Raw genomic sequence first — 12,351 nt, forward strand, 5'->3', positions numbered from 1 at the left:
GGAAATTAGACAGGGAAAGACTTGCTGCCTGTAGGAGATTAGCGAGCGACTAAACTGTTTGGAAGAAAGAGGTAGTTGGAAAGATGAGCTGATGGGGAAGAAGTCGCTGTCAAAAGTCATCACAGGGTGTTTGCTTAACTGACTTTTACTCTCCCTGTAGCCAGTACTTAGACTTTTATTCAACTTTTCTGTACTCATAGCTGCTGGTTTTGGGGAAAAGAAAAATGAAGCAACACATTTGTGTCAAAATGGGTTTAGCAAATCTTTGAAGATAGAAAGAATTCTTTAAGGGTTCTAGCAAGAACAGCTGAAGCTTAGGCTACTTTTGATTATTTATTTTGGTGTGAATAGTTTTGAAGATGAGCAAATTTCTACTATTATGAATGATGTACTCATACAACCTCAGTACGTGAGATCCCAGGAAAGCCTGATGCATAGAATAAACACAGAACTGGTTTATATGAGGATCAACATCCCAGCACAGCTTCCTTGCTTTCACTTTAAAATGGAACATTGTCTACCTTTTTTTTGATATGCTTTTATATATTTCTTCGTATTTATTACTAATTATAAACATAGACAATAACTTAAGGATCACGATACTTTCATAAACATAGCTTTGAGGGGCGTTTTTGTAATGAGATAATTTTTCTATTATGTAGTAGATATGGGGACTTAACTAGTCAGGGTACATCGTCTGGTTTAGGTAGTAGACAGGAAAATACTTCACTTTCTATGGTCTGGCAGTTAGAATAGCTCTATTCATATGAGTTAAGCATATGCATAATTTGATACCTTGAACAGTTTTAAAATACAGTGCTGTACAAGTAACATCAAGACAGTACCTAGTATCAAACCAAATACTAGATAAAATACAGTGTTAGGGGGGGTCTCACTAACTCCTTCCTTTCAAGCTATCTTTCAGACCATTATGGAAAGCGCACTCAGAAATGTGCCGTTCAAGAAATCTCAAACAATGCCACTTTCTAATTTATAAATTTCAATAACTTCTAATGTAGCCTGGAGTTAGAACAATTGCACAGCTACACATACATTTACCAAACCCAGAAAATGCTGCAGGTCTATCTTCTCTAGGAAGCATCTTCAATAACCCTTGCAGACATATCTGACAAGCATTTCTGCATGAAGGAATGGAGAAACACCGATGTCTTTAGGGTACAACCTTCCTATTAAATACCTGTAGAACTCAGCAGCTACAGTGATACCTAGAAAAGCCAAGTTGTGCTTTGCTGGTGCAGTGCTGTGTATCGTAACAATTTCATTCATATCCCCTTTTAAAATGAATGATCTGTGAAGACAGAATATTTTACTTTAGGTAGTACATCTTAGTGGTTTGCAAAAGTAAAAGCCTAGGAGCTGTACTTAGGAATCACTAGTGGACTGCAGATCTTCATATTCATTTTGAATAATGTTCTAAGAATGTCAGCAGTACCACTTATTTTACCTCATCTGATGAGAATTGGCCTAAGTTTCCTGGCCAGGGGCGGGGGGGGGGGGGGGTGATAAAAAAGACATGGTACTTTCCAATATTCAGAGGAGTTTCTGTATTTCACTGCTGAATTAAAGGCTTTTTTTTTTTTTTTTTATTACAGAAATATCTGTCAAGATGAAGTAACAGAAAAATGTAGTATGTTGAAATAATAATTTAAAAATTAAAGCAATAGTTGTGAATCTGTGAGAAAAGTATAAGCATAAGCTGGAAAAAATACCACAGACAATAATTCAATATTAAAATAGATATATTCCTTTTTATTGTGTCCTTGAAATACAAAATTCCTTTAAGATGTTAGATTACTAAAATAATGAAATTTCTATTTTCTTGCTCAGAAGTACCTTAGTTGATCTAGGAGCCTGAACAATGGATATTAACTGTTAAAGTAAAACCTAGCCATTGTTCATCTATATACAAATCGTGAGTTTGCAAAATTAAGAGCACTTCACAATCTCTTGAATGACCGTTCAATAATGACAAAATAAAAGATCATGTAAAATTCTACAAGAAAAATTCACAGATTGGTAATTATTCATAAAAATAGCACTGCCAAAGAGTGACATGCAGCTGGCTTAAAAGCATAAAGAGCAACTCTTACATGGTTTTATATTATTACATTAGGACATACTGACAGAGATATGAAAATCTAATTTGCAAACAGGTACACATATACTACTAGATGGTTTCCTAAATAATGGAACATTTAAAAAAGTTTACAATAGCATCTAGCAGTACTAAGTGCTAGCATGAAAATGGAGAACATTCAATCTGTAAATTAAAGTAAGAAGAATAACTTAAAAATTATGTTTTAGCATTCACATTAGTTCATGATAAATTCACTTTCTTCTTGGGTGCTATAAAGGGCCAAACTGAGTTAATAAACCTATTTTTTAATGAGAAAAAAGGTGCTTAAATTTTTTTTAATAGCAGAAGATACTATTGATATAACCACAGACATCAACAACTTACAGTCAGAGGCTGGTAGTGACCAGCCGAGTCACATCTCAAATCGATGGGTGAGTGCACCAATTCATTGAGGAACAGCAGAGAAATTCTGGGGGTGCCCATGTCCATCCACCTGCCAGGTCTGTGGATGCCCACTGCTGGGCTGGCAGGGCAGACCCCTCTGCTGAAGTAGAGAGGTGGGAGAGGGAAGCCCAGGTCTGCCTCCCCCCACCCTACCCTGCAGCCCCATCGGCACCTGAATGCTGGCAAAGAGCACTGCTCTTTCTGCTTAGATGATTTTGCCTCTTTGTGCTCCAGTGACAGACACTCAGAGCTGCACACTCCTGGGTCCTGCAGCAGAGGAGGTAATCAAAAGGGGTGTTGTGCCCTGTGTAATGAAACATGCTCTTCTTGGCACAGCACCCTGCAGCTAGCTTGGCTCCAGCTGGGACTTTTGGGGATGCTACACTCTGTTGTGCTGTCTCAGCTTATTGACCAGAAATACCAACACCATGGGCCTTTCAGTTCTGCTCCATGGAGACTGAGTCATTCCTGGTCAGTCCAGCTGCTGACTCTCAATATGTCCCCTCCTCAGTTGCTGAATACACGGACAGGAAGGGCTTAACCTCCCTGACCAGCTCCAGCTCTCATGGCTTTACATGGGGGCGAGGCTTTCTTCCTCAGCAGCTGAGGTATGCCAAGGTAGTGATGCAGGGCTTACCAGCCAGGAGCCTGAATTACCAGGGACACAATTCCAGGCCAGGCTGGGCAGACCCTGCCTTGCATTTGATTATTTTGGTTCTTGAGCAAAAAGAGCAAGCAACTTTTATCCCAGCAGAATGCTGGCCTCTTGCGTGGTGCTCTCTAACTCTGATGCAAGGTCTCCAAGCAGCTTCATAGAGCTTTCATCCAACTCCTGAGAAAGATTCTGACCCTTTTCTCTTTTTTTTTTTTTTTTTTTCAAATGGAGCATACAATGCAGATTTAATTTGCTATTTTGGAGACAATCTAGTTCTTCTTTTAATTTCAGAATAGATACTATACAAATTGATCAGCAAGTAATCTGAAACTACTAATGATTTGCATGTGCTTTTGGCACAGTCTTATTATGCCCTATCAAATTATGCAGAAGCCAGTGATACTCTAATTCAAAATCCTAAAAATAGAATACAGTTATAAAAAAGAGGCTTCTGTTTAAAACAAATACCCACGGTTTTCTTCGCAGTTGCTTCAGGTTTGTTTTAAAGTTGGATGCCGAAGAAGGATTCATCATAATTGTAGCATGAGACATTTTACAGCTTACATATAAGCAATAATGGAATACAGTCAACAGTGTAATGATATCAACATTCCTTCTCTCCAGGCTCTAATGTCCAAACTGGATTGTGAGCTACAGCTGAGTACAGAACAGCTTCTACAGAGTAACCACAGGAGTAAGTAACCCGAGTAGAAGAATGTCTCCATAAAACCCAATTTTACTCTATGGCATAAAGTAATAATCAGCTTTTGCTGTTGATTAAATGTTGAAGTAAAGTTAAAGCATTTAATCAACTGCAAAGCCCATTTAACCTAAGTGTACTCCATATTTGTAGACATTGTTGATACTATATATGAAGAGAAAATGTTTATCCGATATATCTCACAAAACCACAATTTCCTTCTTGGAGGATCTGGAATGTGGCTGTACCAATCTCTGAAAGTCTTTCTACTGATGCTGACGCTTATTTAGGGTATGTGCTTTGCACAAATAACTGAACATGCTTCTACAAAAATAACAATAAGTAATTCTTAGTATGTAGGTAGTAGTTTTCATCCATAGGCCATCAAGTGCCATATAGATTAGTAGAATTCTGAAAGACTTAGTCTGGCATATACCAAAGAGAGATTTTTTTTTTTAGGAACACGAGGCAAAGCCCACAGATGTGGCTATTCTGCCATTACAATTATCATCTTGGCAAATTGAGACTGGACAGCCACTGGAATCCTCATCAATCTCTGAAGTGATGGCTGCGAAGAGAGACAGGGTCTAAAATCTCAGATTTTGTGCACTAGGAAATTAATTTTCCAAACAAGAGCTGGGCACCCAGTGAAGCAGGTTGGGCAGCCAGTATAAACTTCTGTGGCTGCCCAGGGTTTTCACTTGCTCAAATTTTGGCCCCAGGGAAGAGCCTGTGTTCCAATTTGCAGATGGACATGTCTGTTTCCAAACACAGGTCACACTATTCTGCCTATGCACAACTTAGGCAAAGTAAAACAATGTTAAAAAAGCATTTTTAGATACCACACTTGCCCTTGAAACCCTCTTCCTCTTTTGCCTTTTCACAGAAATGAACAAACATAAGAAAAAGTCAAAATAAATGCACAAATGTTACTAAGAAACAGTGAGAGAAAGAGAAGCTAATTTTCAAGGTTATAGAATAATTTCAAATGGGCTTATATATTTTCTCCCTGAACAATATGCTTTTTTGGGGGGCTCAAAAGCCAAAATAGATAATTTAGGCTTGATCAAGAGCCTATTAAAATCAACTGAACTTCTCACTTTAAATGATTGCAGGAAAGAAATCACATATTTTAAATTTTTGCACTGCACAAAAAAAAAAAAAAAAGGAAAAGGAGCAGGAAAGCAAAGCATTCACCCTTAGTGCATAAACCTGAAGTTAGAAATGTGTTGTCAGTAAGACATTCTTGCAAATCATCCTCCACCACCCCACACAACTTCCATCACATCTCTCAAATAAAGGGCTAAGACTCTCAAGACCATGAAAGAAATAAAGTAAATATAAAGTTAGGATAATAATCACAAGAAGCTCCCCCTTTCTTGTTGTTATGCTTCTATGAGGAGATGCTGATATTTATGTAAGTGGTCTGGATTCATCCTCCTTGTAAATCCTGCTCATCTCTCGACCAAGAGTATGGGGATGCACCTTGTAGAGATGCTGGGCTATTTACTTGGCCAGACTCTTGTCACGTCACCTCACTTCTCACAACTCAAGCAGGACAAACTGAGGTTGCACGTCCCTGCATCTGGTCTCTACCTCCAGCCCAACAGCTTTTCTCCTTAGAAACAAAGAGGAAGGAGGTAAAAGCAGAGAGGGAAAAGCAAATGTTTCCAAAAATATAAAGCTGAGTGATGAAACAGAGCAAACATGGAGATTAGTGGAAGGCATATAGGCAGCTGCTCAATTTCTTAAGGACCTTAGCTTGTAACGAAAGGCAATATCAACGTCTGGCAGGAGGATACCAAGGCCCATGCGACTGTTATCAAGTCTGACAGCTTTGTTTTCTGCTAGTTCTACATCAAAATGAGACAATAGTATGAAAAGAAACATCTTCATCTCATTCATTGCGAGGAACCTCCCTGGACACATGCTGATCCCAGAGCCAAAGGGCATTAGAAAATACTTCAATTTTCTTCCTGCCTTGTAGAATGTGGTTTTCTTCTTGCCATTCTCTATGTATCGATCGAACTTATACTCCTGAAAATGAAAGAGAGAGACAGCGTGATATCTAACAAGGCAGTTACATGAGCTGCTTTCTTTGCACGATGGTAACGCGTCTGAAACCCAGAAAATAAGATAAAGAGGAAGACAAGGAGCTGACAGCTTCTTCTTTTTAGTTTGTTCCCTCAAGTTTCATTAACTCACATTATCTTCCCTGCAAAGAACACTCTTTAAATCCACTTATTTAGCTTAGTCCTTTTACATCAAGCTCCTTCAACTTCCTCATCTCATCCACTGAGTGTCTGGCCTATATTGATTGTAATTAGATTTTGACCGCTTTGTAGCAGGGACAATGAACCTTAGTGGAAGGACAATTTTCTTGTAAAGCATCATATGTACTCAGTGTGGTACCTACATCATGAATAAGGATAATCTACCAAATTCTGCAAATGCCTATGGATAAATTAATGCATTGCTCCAATTTTGCTCTTGCAAGCCAGAGTAAAATCCATCCTTCTTTTGCACCGGATGGTGCAGATTATTTGGAAACTTCAACTCTTTGCAGTCAGTTTTCCTTTCAGTTGGAAATGGTTGCTGCTTAATTTGCCACATCTTACCTTCAAATATTTTGCTGCAGAAGCTGTGAGCAAAGCAGGACAATGCCAGTGAGTGACCATTATAAAGAGGGTGTTTTCAAGTAGGGCTTGAGGTCACACTTGTAACCTACATTCCATAAATTGAACAAATTTCTTACTATTTTTGAGTAGCAGGATCCCTGTTTAGAGATAATTTGTGTTTTTGAATGAAGGAGATCTGGCATCCTCACTCAGTCAATGGCAAATTAACCACTTACAAAACCCTCCTGCATGCTTTGAATAAAAATGACAGGCACTTCTTGCTTATGGTCACTCATTAGCATTTGTCCTGCTTTGCATACATCTGCTATAGCAGCAGCCATTTGGAGCTGGCTGGGAACAAGTCAGTCAGACAGAAACCGACCTCAACTGATTAAAAACCCCCACACCACCATTAAAAATACACTGATACTGATCTACCCATTAGATTAAAGGCTCTGAAAATCATGCACTCCAGGTCTTGCTGTCAAGAAACAAATGTCAGGGGACGTGGTCAGTGAGAAAGGGAACAAATACTAGGTGCACTGGAGGGGATGTAACTTTGGGTGCTGAAGAGCAAGAGCTTATTTCACTAAATGGCAGAGGCCTGGATTTTCCACAAATACAAAGGTGATTCTATGTCTGCTTCCACTGACAAGTAATTCTTTTCAGTCTCTTTGAACACCCCAGCCAAAAGGAAGCATGCCTTTATTTTTTTCTGCCAGGAAGTTATTGCTTCATTTGGAGCAGCACAGTAACAAATGAAAGCCCAGAATACCATAAGATTTACTTCCTGAATTCTAAATCCTGCTGGTCTAAAAAAGCACTGCTGAATATGAACTGCAATAGCTTAAAAACCCAACCCAGAGCTCTTCACTTTGCTCAAACTTTTTCACAAGGTGCACTTCTGGTGTCTGGAGGAATATAAGAACTGTGTTATTGAACACACAGACACACTGGGTCAAACCTTATGTTTTCTTTTTCATATTAAGAGCTTTCTGAGACTTGCAATTGCTTTTAACAAAAAATAAATTGCTGTCTAAGGAATAGGGAAAACAGAAAACAAGTGTGAGACAGGAATGCAGCCAATGACAATGACATCAAACTCAGTGCTGCTGAAGCCCCTTGGGTTGAGTAGTTTTTCCTTAAAAGCAAGTTCACTGACTAAATAAAGACTAATTTTTTAAAATGATGGAATTTTCAACCATGCACAAGGTCTCCTGAAAGAGACATGGTGGCTGACAGTAAGGAAAAAGGTCAGGACGCTGAGCGAAAGCAGTCAATGAAGTTCTGTGTGGATGAGCTGCTACAAGTATTATGAAAACTGAGCAATCTCCTGTGATTGATCTAAGTCTCCTTCTGTCACATACTGTATTTAGCTTTGTTTGGGAAGTCACCATAGAGGGTTTCCTGCAGGGTTTCCTGATATTTACTCTATGGGTTTTGCAGAGTTCATTTACTGAGCTCTATAACTAGCTGAGTTAGAATTTAGGGTTTCACTTATACATTTTATAGAAAACAGACTAATTTATTTAGGCCTTAATGGGTAGAGAAAGAGGTCAGAAATATATGCTTACACTTACACAATATGGTGCCAAAGCACAAGATAGCTTGAACTTAAATTTATGTATCCAGGAGAAAAAGCATTGCTACAAAATTATCTCATCAAGCTGCCTGTTTTCCCAGGAAAAGTTTTCCCTAAATACATGACAAGCTCAAGACTGCACCTTTCAAAAAATTCATTCTCCATCTCTATCTGATCCTCAGTAGTTATTGTTGAAAGCACACTGCATATTTTAAGAACCAAACAGAACAGTGATTTCCCCACTTTTCGAGAGGGGCCCATGTGCTGAAATCAATGTACTGCAATGTGTGGATTGCTCATTCACTATCAAAAGATAAAATATATGAACTAAAGCTGTACTGTGAAAGCTGAGCAGAGCTGATACTAAGCAGATATATTCAAGCAATGGAAATATGGTAATATATTCCGACAATTATTGGATAAGGGAGGAGATCAGTTTCCACACTGATGCTTTTGGTCTAGGACCTAAACAAACAGATGGACTTTTGACAAATCAATAACGTTCTCCAAAATAAAGTGTTAAGGATTAAAAAAAAAAAAAAAAAAGCTTATTTGTTAGCTGTTATCTATCCTTTTTAAGGATAAAAATATTAATCAACTATTTGCCAATAGATGAATTATTTTTAAAACCCTGATTTTTCTCTGCAGGCTTTATCTTCATTTTTGGGTGGGGACAGCCAACAGAGCTCCCCTGAATGTAATTTTCATTCTCGTGGCTCCAATGTTCATCCCAGTGACTATACCTTACTCCTGCTGACTTCAACACGCTCCACACCTCCTCTCACTGAGGCTGGCAGAGCTCCTACACAACGAAATGCTGTCCTGCACCAACGAGGCACTTGAATCTCATATTTTCTTTGCAAGCTCTCATCTTCAAATTCCTGAAAGGGAGAGCTTCACAGAGCAATGTCTCTAACAGGGGCTTTCTATAAACATGTAAAAAAATCCAGTTCCTTATTTCTTTGGCTCAAATGCCGAGGATGGAAATCAGCATGGCTGGGAGACAGCCATTTGCTTAGAAAAATAGGGGTGAGGAATGGATGAAGTACAAGCTCTTGCCTCTCAGGCAGACGAGCCATTTAACAGTCTCAGCGTGCATCCTTGCTCTTTCTTGTTCTTCCTCTGTGGCACCCTGGGCTGGGGACAGCTATCTGGGGAGCAACCTAGCCCGAGAGGAGGACTATTCAATTTGCATGCAGGTGGTGAACTTCTGAAGCTGTATTACAGCTGAGGCAGGGTGGATTAATTTTGAGTCTTTGCTATTCATTAACTTGAGCGTCAGAGAAAAATACAAGGAGATGACACAATTACCCTCCTAGCTTCACTGCAGAGCAACAGCTTTACAGTCTCAAGTTCACAACACTCTAATTGATCAAGAAGGGGTGAATCCCTACGAAGGGAGGTGAAAAAGCATAAGGCTCAAGTAAGACACTGCTATTATAGGGCTTCAGAGAGTCAATGATGCTTTGCGGGCACTTAGCTAAATGGCCCACATTATTTGCTATTTAAACCACCTTCTATTATTCAGCCCTCCTTGGGTATCAAATGATCCACTGCCAAACAAAGCCCACATTTAGCCTAAAGTTTATGGTAGTCAATGTGCAATTGTCAATTCCTTTGAAAGCAGTCGCAGTCAGTCTCCATATTTCTCTCTTCAGGCCATGAATCCTTTGACCTGCAGGGCCCTAGAAAATACATCTGCAACTAGGAAGATTCGTTCCACAAGAAGGAACAGCAGTAAAAAAAAACAAAAAAAAACCACCAACAAAAAAAACAACCCACAGATCACAAAAGGCTTGGCTGCTTCGATGTGCCTGGAGTAGGAAGAGTAGCACCAGCTGAATGTTTACCTTAGGATCTTCATAGACCTCAGGGTCCATGTGCAAAATCTGCGGGTAAAGGGCTATCCAGTCTCCTTTCCTCAAAACGACTTCTTGATTCCCTTCAAGCTTGAGAACAAAATCCTCTTGGCTGATGCGGATGTTCATGGAGGATGAGCACATTCTTAAACTCTCGTTTAAGGCACTCTCTGCGATTAAACAAAAGGGGGGAAGCATCATAAATATGGGAGATGACTGAAAGTTATACATGGCTACAGCTGCTGATTCTCCAGGAGTTTAGTAGGGCAGGCTAAAGGTAAAAAAAAAAAAAAAAAAAAAAAAGGGAAAAAACCATACAAGCAAAACCAAACATAAAGCAGAGACCAGGAAGAGGCAATACACAACCCCACAGGGTTGGGGTGGGGCAGTCAGGGATGCTGAAGCTCCCGAAGTGATTCTCCCTGATGGTGATGAGAAATCCTGTCGGTTGTAAGCAGCACCAGGTTTTGGGTGGAAAGTCATTATTCAGGCATCGTGTTGAAAACAACGCAATCAAAAGACATGAATGCTTTATGCATTTACATATATTTTGGCGGTTGCAAAAAAGTACCAGCGAAAGCATCCATGGAGCTGTTTAGCTTGCTTTTTGAAAGATGTTGGATTTAATGGTAGGACTATACATTAGAAATCATTCTGCTTGTTAATTCTGTAGTTATTCTGAGAATTTTTAAATGCATTTTCTTTTCAATGCACTATGCTGCCAAATTATAGTGTCTGTTGTGGTCAGAGTGAATGAAAGCAATTCATTATTTCCCTAGTAATTTTAAGAGAGAAAGACACTTCTAATTGGCCTAGAGGAAACAAAACATAGTCCTTTCAGGTTTGGGGACAGCAAGATTTCTGTCTCCACCATCACATCCTGGAAGGCTCCAGAAACTGAATGTCCTTGCTTTCCCAGTGGCCTTCACCTTTTGCTCCTAGCACGACAGATTTTATGGCTAATTTCCGGCAATTTATCCTGGCAGTTTGAGGAGGAATTCCTTTGGGAATAATATGCATAATTTGCATAAATCATTCTGATAGCATGTATATCAGCATGTAGCTCCTGTCTGGGGCTGCATCTCTCACTTTGTAATCAAAACTGACTATTTTTCCACCAGTGTGTATGGGCACTGTTATATGTGACTTGATTCCTTCTAATCATTAGTGTGAAAAATAGCCTAAAATAGGGTTTCATTTGCATGTAATAATCCATTTGTGTCTGCCTCTATGTTTTGTGATATCAAATAAGCCTTCTCTAAGTGTTCACCAAGGCACTGCAATTGCTGCACCCAAAAGGTTAGTTTATTAGAGACAGTAGCTACCCAGTATAGATGCCTCTGAAAAAAATAATAACAAACGTTCTTTCACTAAAAATTAAATCTAGTGCAGCATGCATAGCAAATAAAGTGGCCCTGGATGCTTTCTTGCAGGAGGTTTTTCCTTAAGCATGCATTTGTCTAAAGAAATGAGGCTGCGGTCAGCTTTGTGTGGCCAGTGCTGTGATTCAATGTGACGTACAGTGAGTCTGTGCATATTCTTTTGGACTGCCTTCGTTACTATAATCAGGCAGAGTCAAATCGGCTTGTTGGTGACGAAGCCAGAAAAGAACCCTGGTTCCAGAAGATGGCCTCTACTGCGGATAGCCACAAGGCACCTGACACGATAGATTTCAATTGGCAGCGCTCTGGCAACAAAACTTTACGCGGTACAAAGGAAGGGTCCAGCCTTGGCTCCAGACTGCCTTCAACCTGCAGAAAATGAAGCTGGTAGCGTTGTACCAGTCCACCATTTGGAAATGGTGGTGACAAATGTGGAGACAGCAGAAATCAAATGAAGAAGAGGGAAGGAGGGAAAAAAAAAAAAAAGGGAAATAATTATAAAGTGCCGCGGCAAAATAGCAGCACATTTAACCACCCGAGCAATGCGGTCACATCCTATCGGCGGACAACCTCCCAGAAAGCGCGGCAGTCCCTGCCCGCTGCCGGATCTCAAATGACAATTGGGCAGCATATCTTATGCAGAAGTTAATCACAATAATGGAGCACAAAGTGTGGCTTAGCGGTCAGATCGTAAATGACAAATCTGTTTTACCTTCCAGTACCAGTTATGTGTGGAAGGCGAGCTTGGCTCTCGCTCTGAGCGATCATGCCGATAATCATTAGATGACAAAAGTAATGAGTCACATTATGATCAACAAAGGAGAATGGAGCTTAGATAGCTTTGCAGGCTCACATTAAAAAAATAGACAGTCAGCTTTCCACAAATGCCAGAGCTATACATTGAGAGGAATGACAACTGCACAATAAAACTGCAGCCTTTACTTGCAGTTGTCATAGTTCAGCAGACACCAGCCATCGCCGCTGACAGACCAGCTGGGTAGCTTGGGAGGCCT

General features: G+C 39.8%; 1 protein-coding gene across 2 annotated transcripts in view; it reads right to left on the reverse strand.

Annotated features, from left to right (window-relative positions):
* Positions 1-1,742: 1,742 nt before the first annotated feature.
* The window catches only part of LOC128814135 (cytochrome P450 7B1), a 125,468-nt gene continuing 114,859 nt past the window's right edge, over positions 1,743-12,351 (reverse strand). For both annotated transcript variants that reach the window (XM_053989734.1, XM_053989727.1), the window contains exons 5-6: positions 9,948-10,126; positions 1,743-5,934 (exon numbers count right to left, since the gene is read on the reverse strand). In XM_053989734.1, coding sequence (XP_053845709.1) covers positions 5,638-5,934; positions 9,948-10,126 — 476 coding nt within the window. In that variant the 3' untranslated portion in view covers positions 1,743-5,637. The remainder of the gene's footprint in view (positions 5,935-9,947; positions 10,127-12,351) is intronic.

Source organism: Vidua macroura, chromosome 1 (assembly GCF_024509145.1).
Source record: "Vidua macroura isolate BioBank_ID:100142 chromosome 1, ASM2450914v1, whole genome shotgun sequence".
In the NCBI taxonomy this organism is placed as follows: domain Eukaryota; kingdom Metazoa; phylum Chordata; class Aves; order Passeriformes; family Viduidae; genus Vidua; species Vidua macroura.